Source organism: Pseudophryne corroboree, chromosome 5 (assembly GCF_028390025.1).
Source record: "Pseudophryne corroboree isolate aPseCor3 chromosome 5, aPseCor3.hap2, whole genome shotgun sequence".
Lineage (NCBI taxonomy): Eukaryota > Metazoa > Chordata > Amphibia > Anura > Myobatrachidae > Pseudophryne > Pseudophryne corroboree.
This window is the reverse complement of record NC_086448.1, coordinates 144448069-144471272: the sequence shown is the minus strand read 5'-3', so window position 1 is coordinate 144471272 and position 23204 is coordinate 144448069. Positions and strand designations below refer to the sequence as shown.

Below are 23204 nucleotides of genomic sequence, written 5' to 3'. Positions count from 1 at the left end.
CACCCATTCTGAGACTCCACCTTTTTTTCTCTAAGGCTCCACTCCTTCCCACCGTTAACATATCTTTATCTTCCTCTCCCTGAGGCCTTGCCCCTTTCTTTCCTATATCAGATCACTATCACTGATCCCTCTCCTCCTCAAGGCCCTGCCTGCTTCCCCAAGGTCTATCTCCAACCTTCAGAATGCTGTAGTGGGCAGAGGCCAGAGAGAGCCTTCTTCCTGCTGAGGTAAGTATTTGGGGTGGATTGGTGACTATTAATGCAACTTATAGGTGGATTGGGGGGTGTATTAGTGTTATGAGGGTACTTTAGTGTCGTAACTGATGTGTACATATAACTCAAATGTCCCAGTCTTAAAGAGACAGTCACATTTTTTTATTGTATTTAATTTTAGTTATTTCCCTGCTCCTAATGTGTGTCACCCCTCAAGATATTTCCTGACCCACCCCTGCCCTCAGTGTATATTACACCTCATTATACCAGATTTGACCCATCACCTGGCCCATCCCTGGCCCCTGTGTGTATATTCTCCTTCAGTATACCATATATACTTTGGAGAGGCACTCTCTCACTGCTGCTCTGCGTGCACACTAAGATGCATTACTACTGTAGGCATTATGTGTATAATGACATTACTGTCGATATTGTGTATAAGGGGCACTACGGGGGGCATTGTGTATGAAGGCCACTACTGTGTGGTGTAATGTGTATAAGGGGTACTATTGTGTGGCATAATGTGTATAAGGGGCACTACTCTGTGGTGTAATGTGTATAAGGGGTACTACTGTGTAGCATAACATGAATAAGGGACACTACTTTGTATCGTAATGTGAATAAGGGACATTACTATGTGGTGTAAATTGAATCAGGGGCACTACGCATGGTGTAATGTGAATAAGATTGTTCTACTGTGCGACATCATTTGAATTTGGGGTACTATTGTGTGGATATGCCCCCTCCTTGTGAGACCACACCCTCTTTTGCAGCGCACTCCTTTGGCGCGCGCTGTCCCTTTATGAGATATGGGAGGGAGGTGCGCAATTTTATAGTTTGCAGGTTGCTCCAAACACCCTAGCACAGAGTGCACTTACTGTTCTTACTGTTACAGCAGGCAGGAAGGTCCCCCTGATGGTAAATGTCCCCGGTGGTATCTGTGAGAACTGAGCGCTGCAGTGTACACAGTGCTCCTCTCAGTGCCTGTCATGCCTGCTTTGTCTCTGCTGTGCAGCAGCAGCCTGTGGGGACGAGAATGCTGGGATCCATTGGCTGAGAGCAATGAGAACGACGCTTTCAGCCAATCAGCAGTCAGCCCATTGTTTTCCATGGGACTTAGTACCCTAATCCAAAACCCGCGAGATCTGAGGTCTGACGCTGGAAAGATTAAATTTTGCCTATTTTTCAGATCCAAGGCAGGCTGTGAGATCTAAATCCTGGCAAAGATCTACTTGGATCGGTTAGCAGAGAATTGAGCCCACTCACCTCTAATTATAAATCAGTGGTTCTCAAACTTGGTTCTCATGACACCAAACAGTTCATGTTTACCAGGACTATTACAGCTCTTAACTGCTACAAAACTCAGGGGGGGGGAATCTGTAAAAAATCCAAATAAATATGAAAATAAAGATGAAAATAAGATCCAGCTGCAACATCAGCAGTGTGAAGATGTTGTCTCACCAGGTACAAAACTTAAATTGAGCTCCTATTGACCGCTGGACACGGGAAGGATGTACAGTAGTTTTTAATTTAAAACAATTCCCATCTGAAGATGTGCCAGACTTCTAAATGGCACCCCAAGATAGCAATGTCCCCCAGTTAAAATGAAGGAAAAATAAAGATTATCATAAAACATCTAACGTTTTGTCTTTTTAATATTCATTGCCAACTTTTTGAATATTTCCATATGAGAAATCCAATATGGATTTAAGGAAATGGAGTCATTTTCTTAACCCATTATGCTCTCGATTATTAATTGTCTCCAGACTAAACAGAGAAGGGGCCACTGAATATTTAATTTCAAATGGGTTCAGGATTTTGCTTTGGCTCTGTATGTGGGCAAACTGTACTTAACAAGTCCTTGTATTGTTCACGTAAACTTCAAACATGCCCAACTACTTTTTTGCTTTTGTTCTCAGAGAGGTCCTGGGTCAGCAGGTCCAGGGGTAGGTGTTTGAGACGCAGATATATGCAAATCGCACCACTGAGGGAGAGGAAGGGATCTGTGTGGTTCGGCTACTCTACCAGGAGTCTCCCAGATATTCAGGGAATGAAGCAAGTATGATATGAAAAAATACAGATTCTAAGATAGGTAAAATATACTGTACCCTTGTTATTTAATAAATAAATATGAAAGAAAAACCTAAATCAACTATTTATAAATATTCATATATGTAATGATGAGGTGTTCCCGGGGATGAAGATTTTGAAAACAATTGTAGATATGGAAAAGGGGCTCAGTTCTTAGACTGCTCGCTAGTACAGCACATGGTTGTGTTATTGGCCCATCAGCAAAACTGTCAGGACATATAATCACCTAACCGTGAGCACTGTTTGTTACCTTGTCAGTGTCCTCTGTTATTTCTTCTTCCTCTTCAGCTTCAGACTTTGAATATTTTCCATTGGACATATTGGAGTGTAACCTCTGTATCAGTGATGGTTTCCCCTGATCTTTATCCTTTGGTTCACTGCCCTCTGCAGTTTGTATAGACTGAAGGAGTATCAAGTACAATCATTATACAGTCAGTTATTGTCCATGGCTTTGATTGGATCCACCATAAAACACGTATAGGATTTGGAATTGTTCAGGGAACCAAGGGGGTCATTCTGAGTTGATCGCTAGTGAAAAATGTTAGCAGCGCAGCAATTAAGTGAAAAAGCGGCACTTCTGCACATGCGTATGCGGCGCAGTGCACACGCGTGACGTACTTTCACAACGGCCGATGTATTTTTACACAAGGTCTAGTGACGCTTTTCAGTCGCAATGGCAGCCGCAGAGTGATTGACAGGAAAGGGGCGTTTCTGGGTGTCAACTGATCGTTTTCAGGGAGTGTTCCAAAAAACGCAGGCGTGCCAGGAAAAACGCAGGCGTGGCTGGCCGAACGCAGGGCGTGTTTGTGATGTCAAATCCAGAACTGAATGGGCTGAAGTGATCGCAAGCGCTGAGTAGGTCTGGAGCTACTCTAAAACTGCACAATTTTTTTTTGCAGCCGCTCTGCGATCCTTTCGTTCACACTTTTGCTAAGCTAAGATACACTCCCAGAGGTCGGCGGCTTAGCGTTTGCACGGCTGCTAAAAACAGCTAGCGAGCGATCAACTCGGAATGACCCCCCAAATGCCTTGCTAGACCACATAAACCATAACCATCGCCTGCCAGATTTGGCTAAACATTTCCTTGAATGGGAGGTTTGTTGTTACCATGTAGGCAAGCTACAGTATAAGGAAACCAACAGAGAGAAATGTATGTGTGAGACAACAAAACCAAAACTGGGTTTTTTTACATAACAAAAGAACAATGTAATTATAATAGAACTTTTAATGGCTATAACTAAAAAGGTGTCTTGGCTTGAGGCCCAAATCCTGAACAATACTAAATCATGAATAATAGACATAGGGGTAAATTTACTCAGATGGAAGTTCTATTTAAGATGGGATGTTGCCCCTAGCAACCAATCAGATTCCAGGTATTATCTTCTAGAAGGTGCCAGATAAATTTACCCCAGTGTGTGAGTGAAAGACACAAATCACCTAAGTGAAAATAACATATTAAAAAAAAAAAAAATAGATGAGGTAAGACATATGTGTCTATTATTCCCCTTTGGTTTCCTTACAGATTAGTATTGACACGGGATTCACCGCTAACAACCCAAGATTCATCACCCAGAACTGATAATATACAGGTGATTTTGGAATATTTCATAATTATCCCTTATTTCTAAATGTTAGCAAAAGTAGAGAAAAGCGTACCAAATTTACTAATACTATCCCTACCCCATCTGTCTTCGGTTGTGCGACCCCTTACTCTTTTTAGTTTGAGCATATAGGCAAACTAGGCCAATGCCTATGGCTGATATGCTCAGGGACACTAGTGTATTTATAATGGGTGCCGTGTGTGCAGTGCAAATGGGCCTCCAGGGTCCAGTTGGGCTAACTCCACACACCTTGCCCCCATCTTTTTCAATACTTACTCTCCAGAGTCCTGCGTTGCAGCAGCAGTGTTTCATAAATCACTGGGAAATTGGTGTGGCTATCATTTTCCCAGTGTTTTGCACACTACAGGATTAGGGTCCCTTAGTGACCTTAGTGCCCAGAGTCAAGAATGCTGCAGAGAGGAGGGAGCCCAGAAGGAGACTGCACATGGCCTCCTCCTCTCTTAAGACGCCTGGCTCAGAGAGCAACTTAACCTATTTTAAAGCTACTGTATCTTTATTTCATCTTTTTCATTTTCTACTTGACTTTATATCAAACACTTATACAGGCATGAATATGTGGGGCACACAATGACCTATTTAGCAGGTATAGCACTATCAATGCCTAGGACAGTCAGCCAAATTAATTTACACATTTCTGGATCTATTTAAGAGCAAAAGCAAGAGTAAATGATGTTACATGATATGTTTCCTATTTTCCAATCAGAGCTTCCTGCAAAATGGCTCTAGAACCTGGAGCTTTTACCGTCTCTGGGGACGATAAAAGTGAGCAATTAAATGAGTAGCAAAAACTAATGTCCATTGCCCAGCTTGAATTGTGTGACATTACATTCTCAGTGAGAGGACTGTGTAGTGTATGTTGCAATGGTAAGGGGGCACTGTAATGTGGCATAATATGAACTGGGACACTGTCATAATGTGAATTGGGGATACTGTGTGGCATTATGGGATGTCATGTAAACTAGGGAACTACAATGGTTCATAAAATAAACTAGAGCACTACTATGGGGCATAACATTAGCAAAGGCACTACTATGGCCTACTATGGCACTACTATGTTTCAGAACATTAACTAGTGCATTATTATGGGGCATAAAATTAGGTGCTGAGGAGAGGTGTTTCTCATGAAGCATTGAGACATGGGACCCTTCAATATGTTGCTATGGGGGCCACATACAGTCTTTACATTGTGCATCTCCAATATTATAAATGTACCTGAGCTGTTGCCAGTGAATGATAGGTTCCTTTCTTTTCCAATAATTCAGAATGTGTTCCTTGCTCAGCTACAGCACCATTCTCTAGCACAACAATAAGATCCGCTGTCCAAATTGTACTCAGGCGATGAGCAATGACAATAGTGGTGCGTCCTTTACTGGCCTAGAAAAGGATATTATTGCTATTACTGAGTCTGATGATGCTTGAACCCACAAAACACGTTTGCCTCTATTGTACAGAGAGAATCATGTGACATCTGGAATTTTTGTCACATGACAGACATGGCGCTTGTAACTGTTACCTTATCTAGAGCCGCTTGTACAACAGATTCACTCTCAGTATCCAGAGCGGAGGTGGCTTCGTCCAGCAGAAGTATTTTAGGATTCCGTACTAAGGCTCTGGCTATTGCTATCCTTTGCTTTTGGCCGCCGCTCAGTTGTGCTCCTCGTTCCCCAACTAGAGTCTCAAATTTCTAAAGAAGTATAAGAAAATAAAAGCTAAACAGGAGAAGACTACAAACTGCGTATTTTTATTATTTGGAGTCTGGAAAAGTCAGAAAAATGACAACATAGAGGATCATCATATACAGTATGACTTATGAATGTGACTTCACTGATCAGCACACTTTATAAAGCAATCAGTATGTATATATTCCAGTAACAATGATCTAACAGTGATCTACATGGTCATTTTCTTAATGCAGCACTGGTAACTGACACTGTGTATTGTCTGAGGATAAACAGTATCTGGGTAAATCCAACATCATCTGAGAATGCTGCATGTCAGCTGCAGCCAAGTGAATCCTTCAGCTCCATAAAAGGGCGGCAGTGCACCCTGTGCTGGCTCCTCCCCCTAAACCCATAACACCATGATGTCAAGCCTAGGGAGCAGGGCCACCGGCTTTAGGAAGTCGAGAAATGTCCGGAGCTTCCTAAGGACTCTCTGGGAAGTTCCACAGGCATGTACCTTGGTCAACCCCAAAATGCCGTGATTCGTAGGTCCGCTGGGAGGAGGCGGGGATAAATTATGATAATTTACATAATTTAGCCCCACCCCCAATATTCCCTGTATAATCCCCTCATCCAGCCCGCTTCACTAGGAAGCAGGCAGGATGTGGAAGATCCAGCCACTCTTCCATGGGTGCGGGGGACTGCCCGAAAAAATTGTGAGTCTCCCAGTAGGCAAGTATGCCACAAACTAATGCAAAGCTACAGCAGTTTAGCATCAACAGCTGTACCTTCTACTAATAGGATATCTCTTTGAAAATATTGCTCATACCGTATGACTTACAGTGGACCTTATTCAGGTTTGTTAGCAAACCAAAAAACACTAATGGGCAAAACCATGTGCGCTGCAGGGGGGGCAGATGTAACATGTGCATATAGAGTTAGATTTGGGTTGGGTGTGTTCAAACTGAAATCTAAATTGCAGTGTAAAAATATGCACAGAAACAATAAAACCCATCCAAATCTAAATCTCTCTGCACATGTTACATCTGCCCCACCTGCATTGTAACATGGTTTTGCCCATTAGTGTGCTTTTTTGGTTTCCTAACAAACCCAAATAAGACCCTGGGGTATATTTACTAAGATTCGTATTACTGTCGATTTGGAGGGAGATTAAACACAAATGACATCAAATGTGTGAATTTGCAACTTTTTGAATTTTTTACGCCTCATTTACTATGCTGTCGTATTTTGCATTTTCGTTTTTTCCGATGTCGATGTCATTCGTAATTTCGGCCAATGTTTTACGGGAGTGATTAGTAAAACACTGCCGAACTTAACACAATGATTAAAGTGTTACAAATCGGGGGGGGGGGGAATTGTGTGGAGTAGACCGTGAGGTTAAGTGGGGGCAACCACAAGAGTGACCCCACCTAACCTCGCGGTCTACCGCAGACCGCAAAGTTCCCACCATTGGATACAATGGAGCGCCTATGCGCTACATTGTATCTCTACAGTGCGCAGCCTGACTGACAGTTCAGGCACGCACAGCCAATCAGGAGAGTGCCATGACGTGGCGCTCCCTGATTGGCTGAAGGGAACCTCTTTGACAGCAGTCACAGGGGGTCCCGCCAGTCGGGGAAAGGGGTCCCATGTGTAAACATGGGACCCCATTCAGTGCGTGGTCTGGGATTTTCGTTTTGTTTTTTTTGCCAAGTACGTGGATTACAAACAAAGAAGAGGACCGAGCTACACAGGATTGTTGTGAGTATAATTTTATTGACAGGTACCCCATGGATTCTACGTGGAGAAGGGGACCGACTCTTCATGTCAACATAGGTAAGTATGTATGAATGTAAGTGTGCATGTATGTAATAAAGTTATACTATCATGGTGTGTGCATTTTGTTTTTATTTGGGTATTTTTTTGGAGTAGAACTACAGGTACCAGTGGACCCGTCCCCCCCCGCATGCTGGTACTTGTGGTTCTCCAAGTACCAGCTTGCGGAGGAGGCTTGCTGGGACTTGTAGTACGGCTACAAAAAACAATATTCTTATTTTTACACAAAAGGCTATCAGCCCCCCATTCGCCGCCCTTGGATGGGGGGGGCAGCCTCGGGCTTCACCCCTGGCCCTTGGGTGGCTGGAGGGGGGGACCCCTTGATTTAAGGGGTCCCCACTCCTCCAGGGTACCCCGGCCTGGAGTGACTAGTAGGTGATTTAATGCCAGGGCCGCAGGGACCAATATAAAAGTGTCCCCCGGCTGTGGCATTATCTCGCTGACTAGTGGAGCCCGGTGCTGGTGTTAAAAATACGGGGGACCCCTACGTGTTTGTCCCCCATATTTTTTGCACCAGGACCAGGCGCAGAGCGCAGTGCTGGTTGTTAAAATATGGGGGAACCCCAGTCAATTTTTCCCCCGTATTTTTACAACCAGGACTGGCTCAAAGAGCCCGAGGCTGGTTAGGCTTAGGAGGGGGGACCCCACGCAATTTTCTTCCCTGATTTTTAACTATTTCACACCCCTTCCCACTGATAAACATGCACGGATCTCACTGATCCGTGCATGCCTATAAGAACACGGTAAAAAAAGCAGGTTTATTTTAAAACTGCTTTTTTTTACGATTTGTATTTTTTCACGGCAGTGTTTGGCTATTGCCGGCAGTGTTTCTGAATTCGAATTTTTAGTAAATTACAGAGTTGTATCAAATAACAGGCGTATTTGACCTATGGTGTATTCATTTGTATTTTTTTTCTTTGCCTTCCAAAAAAATATGAATGCCCTCATCACTGCCGAGATTTGTGTTTAGTAAATTCCCGAGATGACACTTTGAAGAAAAAACACCAACTCGGTCAAAATCGTGACTTTAGTAAATATACCCCCCTGTGTTAATAAGAAAGAACTCTTCACAGTTTATTTTTGTGTAAACTGTGAATGAAAGGAAATAAAACCTAAAGTTTGACACAGTGCAAAGATTAGATTTAATTTTAGTGTGCATGAATATTCAAAAGATAAAAAAGTGAGGAGGTCGCAGTTGCTTTTCATAAAAATACATAGGAAACAACTGAATTTCTGCAACGGCTCAGAGCTGGTTGAACTCAAATCTTATCCCATACTGTAATTGAAACGCAATTAGCATATTCCTGTTACAATTTGGCAACTTTGCAAAACTTAAAAAAATCTTAGACATGCAAAAGTACCACGTGTAATGAATGCAATTCCGATGTTCTTGTGTTACTAATTTGAGCCATAAATGAGTAGTACTAAAAACTAAAAAAAAGGTTTAGTGAAAGAAGCGGGGGCGCAGGAATGTTTTGTGGTTGGGGGGCATAGTAAAATACACATTTTGGTGCCTCCCTCTGATTCACCATTCCACCCCCACGTGCAGAGACTCCTAGTGTGAAAAAGCTGCCGCCGGCACCGCCACATGTCCTGTCCTGGTCTGCTCTTCAGGAATGCATTACTGGGAGGAGGTATGTCCATGCTGGGCTTGCTGGGTCATCCACACCTCCTCCCAGTAATGCATCTGTGGTGAATAACCGGCTAGGACAGGACAGGGGGCAGCACGCTGCAGCGCCAGTGGCAGACTTTTAAAGTAGGAGTCTCAGCAGAGATCCGGACGTAAGTGCTCCGCCTCCCCAGCACCAGTGCCTCTTTCATGTTTGGGAGGGGGGCATGTTTTAGGAAGGGGGGGCGCTTCGGGAGATATGCTCTCGTGGTCGTCCTCACCACCAGCATCCTGCCTCATAGCTATAGAAACAGGATCTTTATAGTAATACCCAGCTTCAAACCCATCTTCATTCACAATATTTCCCTCATCTTTATCCTCCATACCCACAGTAGGTGGGGACACCTCCCTAGGAGTCTACGCCGGTTTACTCGGACTACACTCAATGTCCTTATCATCCCAACGTACATCTTGAGCTACTGTTAACAAGTGATGTCTATGACAAGTTACCATAGGTCCAGATTGACCCTCTGGAACTAGCTGAAGGTCAGAAAGTTGTTTCACAATAGTATATAGTTCAGATTTCCATAGGTTGGCGAGCTTCTGACACAGTGGAGCTCCCAGAAGCCTTAGTAGTACTAGATCTTCCGGGAATAGTCAATGCTCCCTCACATGAGCATTATGTCGGCGTTTATTTATTTCCCCTCATTTTTTTGCCTCCTGCTGTGCAAGAGTATATACTTCTTTCCGGTGTTGTCGTAGTTGCTTAATATATTGACTATGAGACGTCGCAGAAGCAGACTGGATTTTTGTCCCTAAACTCACATCTATGGGTAATCAGGATTCTCGACCAAACATTAGCATATACGGAGTGTATCCTGTAGCTTCATTCTTAGTACAGTTGTAGGCATGTACAAGCCTAACATGTTCAGCAGTGTCCTATTGAACCGCTGCGGTTGGGGATCCCCTTGGGGATGGTATGGAGTCATTCGCGACTTTTGGATTCCACAGCATCAATATAGCTCCTGAATCAACCGGCTCTCAAAATCCCGTCTCTGATCTGAATGTAGTCGGGCTGGTAGCCTGTAGTGTATGAAAAATCTTTCCCATAGCATCTTGGCCACAGTTACTGCTCGCTGGTTAGGAGTCAAATAGGCTTGGGCATACTGGGTGAAGTGGTCGGTAACAACTAGAATATTGCTATCTAGTCCTCCAGGACCTTGAAGGGACAAAAAATCAATACATACTAAGTCCATGGGACCAGCACTAACAATATTCACTAACGGGGCAACTTTTTCTGGTAGCTTCTCACAATTCCCACAGGTTTTGCAATAGGTTTCTATATCCTATTTCATAAAGGGCCAGTAGAATCTTTCTGGAATCAGGCTCTGAGTCTTATCGTAATGGCCGTGTTCATCGTGTAAGGTGCATAACACGAGCGGTTTATATTTTTCCGGAAGTACAAGCTGCCATTTATAGGTGCCATCCTCTCGTTGGGTACTCTGGTATAAAATTCCTTGTTGAAATCTTTATTTGCCTCAATAAAACGTGGGACCGAGCAGACAACTGACTGTGTTCACCCTCTCCGGACATATGGCTACCTAACTGGGTAAGGATGGGCAAAAGATCTTTATCGGCATGTTGATCGTCCACCATTTGCTCCGAGTTGACTACGTCTAACCCCTTCATTGCAGCGCTATTCAATGAACAATACATTGGGGAAGGGCAGGGTAGGAGGTGCCCAGAGTGACTACGGCAGGACTGGGCGTATTATGCATCATGCAAATCTGATGTCAGAGCCCTTTAACAGTAGCAGTGGGCACTACCACCCACTCATCCGCGCTGCTAGGGGATTCTAGGCAGGGCATTCGGGACAAGGAATCTGCATCTATATTGGATGTTCCTGGGTGATAATGTATAGTAAACTCGTAGCTGGACAAGGCCGCCAGCCACCTATGCCCAGCTGCTTTGAGCTTAGCAGTGGATTGAACATGAGTTAATGGGTTGTTATCGGTCTGGACTGTAAAGGGAAATCCATACAAATAGTCATGTAATCTATCCACATTGGCCCACTTTAACGGCAGGAACTCTAATTTGTGAACAGGATAATTTTTCTCGCTGGAAGATAATCCCCTACTAATATAGAAAATCAGCTTTAATTGGTTTTCGTGTTTTTGATAGAGGACTCCTCCAATTCTATCATATGAGGCATCAATTTGTAGTTCATACGGAAGTGATGGTCAGCATAGGCCAGTACAGGTGAGTTGGCCAATCTCTGCTTTAGATCAACAAATGCTTCTTCACACGGAGCGTCCCACCTTTCTCCGAAAGGCTCGTGAGGTGAAAAATAACTGCCATATCTTGCTGGCTTAGTGGTGTGTTTCCGATTAGTGGAGGAATAACCTTTGGTAAGTTCTAATAGCTAATGACAAGAAAAATAACGTTTGAGTTTTCCAGAGGTTCAGCCCTTCAGCGATTATAAGTGCTATTTCCTCTTCCTTGGAGTCCCGAATTATTCATAGTACATTCAAAAGCTCTATGTCCCATTTGTCCACACGCATAGCAGACTAGGGGAGTCTGGATCTCCCCTCTTCTATCCAGTCCTCTCCCCATGCCAGAGGGCATATACTCTCTAAATCGACTACTAGTCTACAGAGCAATCAGTTGTTAGTTTTTTTTTATTTTGCCCCTCCAGCTGCCGGTACTACTACCTTCACTTTTTTCATAGTTTTTTCTCGGTTCTCGATTTGCACTTCCTCTAGCTTAACCTCTCATACTAATTTGTTTCAAAGTGGGAGGACTAGCTTTGAATAAAGTGCTTCTTAACTTTTGTGCCACAGGGAAGTTGGTGAGAGCTCCTTTCAGTACCAGTTTAAGCCATCGCTCATCTCCCTGGTCTCTGGCTATACCCCCTTTGTCAATGATTTTATATATTAGTGGATCCACTCGGTAAATATAATGTGTCAATGTCTCCCTGTACTCCTGATAAGTACTGTTCAATTGTGCCAATAAGTCGCCAACATCTTCTAGTGTTCCATAGGAATAATCTAACGCTTCTATGTAATCATTGAGAGAGGCCTGTGGGTTACTTCTCCTAGTGGCCTGAATAATCCCCATCGCAGGGGTCCTCAGACTCTCTACAATGCATTGTCGTTTAATGTGCTCCAGGCATTGACACTCCTCAGAGTGCTGTATAGTTGCCTCCCTCCAAAGATCGTTAGTTTCTTCTCCTGCTGGCACTGGACTTATCCTAGAAAAAATTTGTAAGCGTCGGTACCCTCCCTTGAAATACCACTGTTCTATTTGAATCTCCACCTTGTCCACCACCGCTTCTGCCTGGGAACTATCAACAGAGGCCTAGGCGTCTTTGTCCATCTGCTGCTCTCTCTTAGACTGAAAGCCTCTTGTGTCACCTCCTGAGACTGGCTGCCCAGTAGCATGGCATCCCCCGGAAGTGTCGTCTTCCTCTCCAAAATCTCCAAACACTGGCCATAACAATTTCAACCTTTTGCCTGGAACACTAGTCAGCACAATCATCCCCGGGAGTAATATAGGGCCTAATGGACTTTTATTGCTTATGAGCAAGGCAACCATGTCCCCAGCTTGTCCCCTCTACCGATCAACTACTTGTGCCTGTCTTATTCCATATAGCTTGGTAATTTCCTTTAAGACACTGTCATCAGTAACCTCACTAAAGTTTCCACCTAACCCAAAGCTACATTGCAAATCTATTCCCTTCTCCACATAACACATATATATATATATATATATATATATCTTTGCCATTTACTGCTTCCATCATGAATTATGACCTGGCTGGTAAACAGGAGAACCTGATCCCAAATTAGGATCTCAGCAGTGCCTCCAAAATGTAACCCTATCGTAGGGTACTTCGCTGTTGACTGATTACCATAAATGTGTCCACCCAAAAGTGGATTTTATATTTAGGCCTGCTTGGGTAAGCCTAATTTCCCAAAGTTATAGTTATTTACTGTATGATCCAATGGGTGTCTGAATGTGGTATCTTACATGTAATTGAATTCTATTATACCTGTGTTCTTTCCAGTCCTCACGAACAATGTCCAGGAACAGGATAAATGGTAAGTATAATATGATATTTTTAATGTTACCATCAACTATGCAGAAAATATTACCTTTGCAATATATATCAAATATAGATCAACACAATATATCTTAAGGACGTCCACACCACTACCCTACTATTCCTAATTCCCTACTATGCATAAACAATAGAATTTGCATGCAATACAAATAAACTCTGTCAAACTCACAATGTTAAGTTACCGAGTAACCTGGGTACTCTTAGTATTTTAGTGCACTGTTGGGGCCCTTACCGTCTCATGCATTAGTAACACTTGCTCCTAGTTTTACCTAAGTTATAAGAAAATATAGAATATATTTATTGCTGTTGCTTTTCCTAGCCTTCTATCTGTGCACCTTCGAGCAATCGGGCTGGATGATTACACTTTTCTTTTTACATCTAAAGGCTACTGTGGTTGCAGATACTTCAACCCGATCAGATGCAGCTGGCAAATTGCATCCCATTTGACATTTTAAGGATACTGTGGTTGCAGCGAATGTTATATTATCTGACTATAAATTGATCTGCCTGTCCCTTTTTCCTTTCCACTATTTTTTTCTGTTAATGATATCAGTAAATTGATGACCCATTTTAATGCCATATACAGCTGTTGTGTCTTTATTTATTAGAGTAAAGGTTAGTTGTTATGATGGGTAATAAGGTGTTTTTGATAAGGGGCATAAGCCTGCTTCTTCTTTGTGCATGTGACATCCCGTGCTCTGAGTGGAGCATTTATAGTAAGTGCACCAATGCAAGCCAAAGCGTCATGTACACACATACAGCATCCCTTGTATGTTTCAGTGCATTTCCTGTCAATCAACATATAAAGGCTCCTATCCAGTCAGACTGCAGAAACTTACATCAGGTAGTGCCATAATGAAATCATAGGCATTGGCTTCTTTAGCTGCAGTTTCAATTTCTTCATTGGTCACATCCAACCTGCCGTATTTGATGTTCTGCTTAATGGTTGTTGCAAACAGGACCGGCTCCTGACTAACCACACCAATGAATTCTCTGAAATACTGGACATTCAGAGACTGTATATCATGGCCATCAACCACTATCTGAAAAATAAGTTCAGGCAGAAGATCAGTGACCCACAAATATTAATTGGTTGCAAGATGAATTTCTGTAATCAATGGATGTTGAAATAAAAGGTTCCTTATAAAATGAATGGATAAAAATATTTACCGTGCCCTCTTGTGGGTCATACAGTCTCTGTAGGAGCTGCACTGTGGTGCTTTTACCACATCCACTTTGTCCAACCAGTGCCACCATCTGACCAGATTTAACTTTCAGGTTAAGTCCTTTTAAAACCTTTAGTCAAGTGAAATATAAAAGAAACACACACATATATTAGCAAATAATACATTATACATTGCCTTGTAAAATATAATTATGCCATATTATTTGTAATTTAAAGCTGGAATATATTTACTAATGTGCCCCCACCCTTACCCAAAACTTCACCATCTTCCCCTGATATCACGCATATCTAGCCATAGAGAATTTGAAGTTGCGCTGTCTCAGAACTAATGGTCTTCAGGACGCATCCTATACTTTTAGTGGGGCATATTTTATGATTTAATTTTGCTCTTTGGCAGAGGACAACATTTCTAGGTGCTTACCATGCAATTTAACAAATCACACATAGGGGCATATTCATCATGTTAATTATCGGGCGCTGGATGACACCCGAATATTAACATTCTGACTTGCCGTGAGCGCTGGAGCAATTAATCACTGCTGTGGTGCGGAGAGAGCTGATGCAAAAATCACTGGCGGGGGAATCCAGAAGGATCCCTGTTTGCAAGCCAGACCTGCTTCCCATAGGTAAGCAGCGGGGCTGAGGGTGCATTTGCCATCTATAGCGAATGCTCCCACAGTCAAGTTCTGAAAATAATAGGATTTTAATACCTACTGGTAAATCCTTTTCTCGTAGTCCATAAGGTATATTGAGGGAAACTAGTACGATGGGTATAGACGGGATACAAAGGAGCCAGTGCACTTTAAATTTCTTCAACTGGGTGTGCTGGCTCCTCCCCTCTATGCCACCTCCCACAGGCAGTTATAGGTAAAAACATGCCTGAAGGAGAAAGGACATATATGAGAGAAGGAACATGATAACAAAGGTGGTGAGATTTTCACACCAGCACACCACAAACATATAACAACCAGCAATGGCTGGTAACAACAACAGCAACAGCTGAAAAGGTAACTATAGAAAAAGAACCTGCAGAAATGTCAATGCACTGAGGTGGGCACCCAATATCCCTTATGGACTATGAGAAAAGGATTTACCGGTAGGTATTAAAATCCTATTTTCTCTAGCATCCATAAGGGATATTGGGGAAAACTAGTATGATGGGGATGTCCCAAAGCTTCCAGAATGGACGGGAACGTGCAGAGACTGCTGCATCACTGCCTGCCCAAACTGGGTATCCTCTTTGGCCAGGGTATCAAACTTGTAGAATTTCACAAAGGTGTTCTACCCCGACCAGGTAGCAGCTCAGCATAGTTGCAAGGCTGAGACTCTACGGGCAGCTGCCCAGCAAGAGCCCACGGATCTAGTAGAGTGGGCCTTTAGAGACTTAGGAACAGGTAAGACTGCCGACACATAGGCCCGTTGGATAGTAAGCTTAATCCAATGAGCAATGGACTGCTTTGAAGCAGGGCAACCCTTCTTCTGCGCATCATAGAGCACGAACAAGGAATCCGTCCTTCTGATCCGAGCTGTACGCTTGACATAGATCTTCAAGGCATGCACAGCATCCAATGCCTCAAGAGGAGCAGAAGTGTCAGAACTGGACGGAACCACAATAGGTTGATTCAGATGAAACGCGGAGACAACCGTCGTCAGGAACTGCTGTCTAGTCTGGAGCTCCACTCTGTCCTTGTAAAAGGCCAAGCAGGGTCTTTTACATGATAAGGACCTTTATTCTGAAACACGCCGAGCAGAAGTCAGGGCCAGTAACATCACCGTCTTCCACGTGAGGTACTTGTCTTCTACCGACATCAGAGGTTCAAACCAGGAGGACTGTAGAAATTCCAACACTACATCCAAATCCCAGGGTGCCATAGGCGGCACAAAGGGAGGTTGTAGGTGGAGTACCCCTTGCAAGAAAGTCTGAACTTCTGGCAACACTGCCAATTCTTCTGAAAGAAAATGGAGAGAGCTGAAATCTGGACCTTAACGGAACCCAGACGTAAGCCCTTATCCACACCAGCCTGCAGAAAAGATAGGAAACGTCCCAAGTGAAACTCAGCAGGCGGATACATGCGTTCCTCACACCAAGAGTCATATCTCCTCCAGATATGATGATAGTGTTTTGACGTCACAGGTTTCCTGGCCTGAACCATGGTTGCAATAACCTTCTTGGAAAGGCCCTTCTGAGCTAGGATGTTCTGCTCAACCGCCATGCCATCAAACAAAGATGTCGTAAGTCTGGGTAGATGAGCGGCCCTTGTTGAAGAAGATCGCACCTGAGTGGTAGAGGCCAAGGGACTTGGACGGACATGTCCAGAAGATCCACGTACCATGTCCTCCGAGGCCAATCCGGGGCAATTAAAATTGCCTGGACTCCTTGCTTCCTGATTCACTTTAGTACTCTTCAGAGCAATGGGATCCGAGGAAACAGGTAGACCAGCCGGTACGGCCAAGGCGACGCCAGTGTGTCCACTGCCCTCGCCTGAGGGTCCCTGGTCCGTGGGCAATACCAGGGAAGTTTCTTGTTGAGACGAGAAGCCATCATGTCTATTTGTGGGCAACCCCACCGGCCGATGATCTGCTTGAACACCAGATGGTGGAGTCCCCACTCCCCCGGGTGGAGATCGTGACGACTCAGGAAGTCCACCTCCCAGGTGTCCACAACCGGAATGAAGATTGCCGACATGGCTCCTGCATTTCTTTCTGCCCAGAGGAGTATCTTTGACACCTCTCGCATGCAGGTTCTGCTTTTTGTCCCTCCTTGTCAACTGATATATGCCACCGTGGCGTTGTTTGACTGTACCTGGGTCGCGTGCTCCTTGAGCAGAGGAGAGGCTTGAAGTAGAGCATTGTACATTGCCTGAAGTTCAACAATTTTAATTGGAAGGAGGCTTTCATGGGCTGACCACCTGCCCTGGAACTTCACCCCTTGGGTGACAACTCCCCATCCTCTCAGACTTGCATCCATCGTGAGGAGGATCCAATCCAGAATTCCAAAACTACTGCCCACCAGAAGATTGGAGGACTGTAGCCACCACAGGAGTGAAATCCTGAAGTGACAGCTGAATCATCCAGTGCATCTGGAGATCTGATCCGAACCACTTGCTCAGGAGATCCAACTGAAACGTTCTGGCATGGAACCTCCTCTACTGGATTGCCTCGCAGGAGGAAACCATCTTTCCCAACAATCTTATGCAGAGATGTACGGACACTCGAGTAGGGTGGAGCACCATGCAGACCATCTCTTGAAGTGTTGTCGCCTTGTCCACTGGTAGAAACACCTTCTGGGCCACAGTATCCAGCAACATCCCCAGGAACAGGAGCCTCTGAGTTGGCTCCAAGTGGGACTTCTGTAAGTTGAGGATCCACCCATGGTCAGACAGAAGACAGATGGTGCGGTAGATATGGAGCAACAAAAGCTACCTGGATCTTGCATTTATCAGAAGATCATCTAGATAAGGGACCGCATTGATCCCTTGGACCTGGAGTTGAAGCATCATCTCCGCCATCACCTTTGTGAATACCCTCGGGCAGTGCCTGGAATTGGAAGTGATCGTCCAGTAAGGCAAACCGCAGGTACGCCTGATAAGGAGGCCAAATCGGAATATGGAGATAGGCGTCTTTGATATCCAAGGAGACCATAAATTTTGGTTCTTCCAGGCCTGCAATCACTGCTTGCAGGGATTCCATTTTGAACTTGAACACCCTCAAATAAGGATTCAAGGATTTCAGATTCAGAATGGGTCTGACCGAACCATATGGCTTCGGTACCACAAACAGGTTTAAGTAAAACCCCTTGCCATGTTGCAGTAGTGGGAATGGAACATTGACATGGGACTGAACCAATTTTCAGATAGCCTGTTGTAACGATACTTGCATATCCTCCAAAGCTGGTAAGCTTGATTATAAAATCGTTGGAGGGGGGAGTACTGTCAATCTCCAGCTTGTAGCCCAGAGAAACGAGTTCCCTGACCCAGGCATCCTGGCAGGAGGTCTCCCAGACATGGCTGAAGTGATGCAGTTGAGCTTTCCCCTCGAGATCCCCTCGGAGTGGGTAAGCACCATCATGCTGAGGCTTTAGTGGAAGCAAAACTGGTGGACTGTTCCTGAGAGCTGGCACTTGCAGGTTTTATGGACTTACCTCTGGTGCCTCTAGCCGCATTGGAGGCACCTCTGGCCTTTGATTGAAATATGCAAGACCAAAAGGACTGGACAGATAGTCCCAGATAAGAACGTCTCACCGGCGGGGCCCCAGAGGGAAGAAATGTGGATTTCCCAGCAGCAATAACCTTGGAGATCCATGCATCCAACTCAACCCCAAAAAGTAATTCCCCAGAAAAGGGGAGGGACTCCACATTACATTTGGATTTTGTGTCTGCAATCCACTGACGCAACCACAAGGCCCTGCGCGCCAGCACATGGCAGATGTCCGAGCATTAACGTTCCCCATCTCCTTTAGGGAATCACAGAGGACACTGGTAGTGTCCTGAATGTGCTTCAGGAGGGTTACCATAGTAACTAAGGGCATATCATAGAAAATAGGAAACATAGAATTTGACGGCAGATAAGAACCACTTGGCCCATCCAGTCTTCCCCTATATCCCCCGAGAGGCCCCACTGAATTTGCGTGGCCCAAGAATGAATAGCATGGGTCATCCAGCAACCCGCAATGACTGGTCTTTGTGAAAGGCCAGCTGCAGAGTATATAGATTTTAGGGGAGTCTCTTTCTTTCGATCCCAAGGAGCCTTCATAGTAAAGGAGCCTGGGGCAGGCAGCACTGCCGTCTTAGACAGGCGAGAAACTGAGAAATCCACCCCAGGGGGTTCCTCTCAAAATGTTCTACCTTGAGGTGCAAATGGGAAAGTGCGCAAATTTTTTTTGGATACTTGGAATTTTTTGTCTGGATTTTTCCAGGCCTGTTTGAATAAGATATCTAACTCTGGAGAATCAGGGAAAGTGACAATAGGCTTGTTTTGTACAATGTGATGCAGCGTCCTCTAGAGGGAGCTTTAACACATCCCTTATAGCCAAAATGAAGGGTTCAATACCCTGAGAGGAATCAGAATCCCCACTAATGGGATCCTGGTCATCCCCATCATCTTGAATATCATCATCTGAATTTGATAGCAGAGCAGGTAAACCACGCTTCTGGGGACCTGCATGGGAGAGGGGGGGCTGTACATCAGCCCTAGCAGCTAAATATGCAACAGTGTGTTGCAGTAGCTGAGTTTTCTGCACATTAGCAGTGAGCTGGGATGACATATCTGACATCAGAGTTTTAAGAGACCCTAACCAGTGGGGCTCTGGACCCTCTCCCCCAACCTCTTCACTAATTTTTGAAGATTGACTGCATTGCTCACAGGAAACAGAGTCATTAGATAATGGAGAGAATCTGGTGTGACAGATACTGCACAGCTTGTGCTTACCCATATTCACAGTAAGTACAAAAACATACACATACACATGAGACAGTTATAATGCAAGCCTGCCCTACTGTATGTGAGAGGAGACACAGAGAGAGGGAGAATACCAGCACACCCTGAGCTGCACAGCCCCAGTGAGACTGTCAGCTCTGTAAATCACAGTAACACGAACAAAATGAAGTCGTAAGTAGGCTCAGAATAGTGTACACAAGCGGCTCTCCCCCTTAGCTACACCCTGTACCAGTTTCCAGCGTGTCCATGAGGCAGGAAGCTCTGAGTGTGTGCTGTTGATGGCTGCTGTAAGCAGAGGAAGGCGCTAAAACGCTGCTGGTTGCGCTCTGAGGAAGCTCCGCCCCCTCCAATGGCGGCGGAGCTGTACATATTATTTATACTGGCAATGTCTCCAAATAAGCTTAAAACCTCGCACAAATGCTTAGTTAAGCAGTTTTGGGCCAGTTTACACACGGGGGATCCTAGTGGGACCCCCCAGAGAGGGTCCAGTACGCCGAGCCCATGGTCAGCCGCACTTTGAACCGGGAATTCCCCTAGTGGGGTCCCCAGCATGTACTCACCACTGATGTCAGCGTTAGGGGTGTGCGGTGTGCGGCGTACTGCAGTGGCAAATGCAGGATTTGCATGGGGGGGTTTCCAGAACTGGGTGGAGCCAAGCACGGGGGTGGGGACTGAGGTGACCCAGTATGTGCTGGGTCCGTAAAACTAGTGTGTATATATATATATATATATATATATATACACATATATACATACACATATATACATACACACACATATACATATCTACACATATATATACTGTATAGACACCTATATACATACATATATACATATACACATAGCATATTAAACATGCATATATATACAGTGGGGATCGAAAGTTTGGGCACCCCAGGCAAAAATTTATTTTAATGTGCACAAAGAAGCCAAGGAAAGATGGAAAATTCTCCAAAAGGCATCAAATTACAGATTAGACATTCTTATAACATGTCAAAAAAAGTTTGATTTTATTTCCATCATTTACACTATCAAAAGAACAGAAAACAAAAAATGGCGTCTGCAAAAGTTTGGGCACCCTGCAGAGTTAATACCTTGTACTGCCCCCTTTGGACAGCTGAGACCTGGCAGTGTCATGGATTGTTCTCAATCATCGTCTGGAAAGACCAGGTGATGTCAATCTCAAAAGTTTTAAAAGCCCAGACTCATCTGACCTTGCTCCAACAATCAGCACCATGGGTTCCTCTAAGCAGTTGTGTAGAACACTGAAACTGAGAATAGTTGACGCTCACAAAGCAGGAGAAGGCTATAAGAAGATAGCAAAGCGTTATCAGATGCCCATATCCTCTGTTCGGAATGTAATTAAGAAATGGCAGTCATCAGGAACAGTGGAAGTTAAAGCAAGATCTGGAAGACCAAGAAAAATATCAGACAGAACAGCTCGCAGGATTGTGAGAAAAGCAAGTCAAAATCCACGTTTGACTGCACGATCCCTCCAGGAAGATCTGGCAGACACTGGAGTTGTGGTACACTATTCCACTATAAAGAGATACTTGTACAAATATGATCTTCATGGAAGAGTCATCAGAAGAAAACCTCTTCTAAGTCCTCACCACAAAAATCAGTGTTTGAAGTTTGCTAATGAACATATAGACAAGCCTGATGCATTTTGGAATCAAGTTCTGTGGACCGATGAGGTTAAAATAGAACTTTTTGGCCGGAATGAGCAAAGGTACGTTTGCATAAGGAAGGGCACAGAATTTAATGAAAAGAATCTCTGTACAACTGTTAAGCATGGGGGTGGATCAATCATGCTTTGGGGTTGTATTGCAGCCAGTGGCACAGGGAACATTTCACGAGTAGAAGGAAAAATGGATTCAATAAGATTCCAGCAAATTTTGGACGCTAACTTGATGCCATCTGTGAAAAAGCTGAAGTTAAAGAGAGGCTGGCTTCTACAAATGGATAATGATCCTAAACACACCTCAAAATCCATGGTGGATTACATCAAGAGGCTTAAATTGAAGGTTTTGCCATGGCCTTCACAATCTCCTGACCTCAACATAATTGAAAATCTATGGATAGACCTTAAAAGAGCAGTGCGTCACAGACAGCCCAGGAATCTTAAAGAACTGGAAGACTTTTGTAAGGAAGAATGGGCGAAGATACCTCAAACAAGAATTGAAAGACTCTTGGCTGGCTACAAAAAGCGTTTACAAGCTGTGATACCTGCCAAAGGGGGCAGTACAAGGTATTAACTCTGCAGGGCGCCCAAACTATTGCAGATGCCATTTTTTGTTTTCTGTTCTTTTGATAGTGTAAATGATGGAAATAAAATCAAACTTTTTTTGACATGTTATAAGAATGTCTAATCTGTAATTTGATACCTTTTGGAGATTTTTCCATCTTTCCTTGGCTTCTTTTTGCACATTAAAATGAATTTTTGCCTGGGGTGCCCAAACTTTCGATCCCCACTGTATATATATATATATATATATATACATACATACATACATGCACATACAGTACACATATATATATATACGCATGTATATATATATATATATATTTATATCATATGTGTGTGTGTTTATATATATATATATATATATGTATACACGTGTATATATGTATGCACATGGATATATATGTACTATAAGTAAACTTTTTTTATGCTTTTACAAGTGCCACCAGGAAGACAGCAGGCTGCAGAGGACGCTAGACAACCATTAATAATACTCATGCAGCAAAAAAAAAAATTGGGTGGAGGGGGGTTTCTGGGTGCTCGGAACCCCCCCCCCTGGGTGCGCCACTGTACTGCGGCTGCAACAGCCAAGAAGCAGTGCCCCACTGAACAAACAGCCCTTCAGGATGTTGGTCCTGCAGCGGGGAAGCGGCTCTGCACCTCGCAAGGCTGGTGACCATCCCACCCTAACTCCCACGGCGCAGGTATGCTGTTGCTCAGAAGCATACCGAAAAAAACTAAAAGTTTTAAATGAAATTGAAGAAAACTCTCTGGAGCTGCAGAGCTGTGCATCCTCTCCTGAGGGCACTTTTTTCGAAACGGTCTGTGGGAGGGGGCATAGAGGGGAGAGGCCAGCATACCCAGTTTAAGAAATTTAAAGTGCACTAGCTCCTTTGGACCCATCTATACCCATCGTACTAGTTTCCCCCAATACCCCTTATGGATGCTAGAGACACTTAATTTTTACAAAAGTATGAGGAAATGTTAATTTTCACCTAATTTTGTAGATTAAAAAGATAACTATGCCCCATACACACAAAATAATAATAATCTTTAATATAGTCCTGATGTCCCTAAACCAAACAGGATTTCAAGACAAATTGATAAGTTTAATTGAATCAAAAGGGTGTGACTGACACCAGCATCCCGATGTTCAGAATACAGACAGGGGTTGGATAAGTAT

General features: G+C 44.0%; 1 protein-coding gene across 1 annotated transcript in view; it reads right to left on the bottom strand.

The window, feature by feature from the left end:
* Window positions 1–23204, bottom strand: part of LOC134929574 (ATP-binding cassette sub-family B member 5-like) — a 158680-nt gene that overhangs the window by 27141 nt on the left and 108335 nt on the right. Inside the window, exons 13-17 of the mRNA XM_063925165.1 lie at window positions 14325–14450; window positions 13994–14197; window positions 5439–5609; window positions 5138–5299; window positions 2554–2703 (exon numbers count right to left, since the gene is read on the bottom strand). Of these exons, the coding sequence (XP_063781235.1) occupies window positions 2554–2703; window positions 5138–5299; window positions 5439–5609; window positions 13994–14197; window positions 14325–14450 (813 nt within the window). The remainder of the gene's footprint in view (window positions 1–2553; window positions 2704–5137; window positions 5300–5438; window positions 5610–13993; window positions 14198–14324; window positions 14451–23204) is intronic.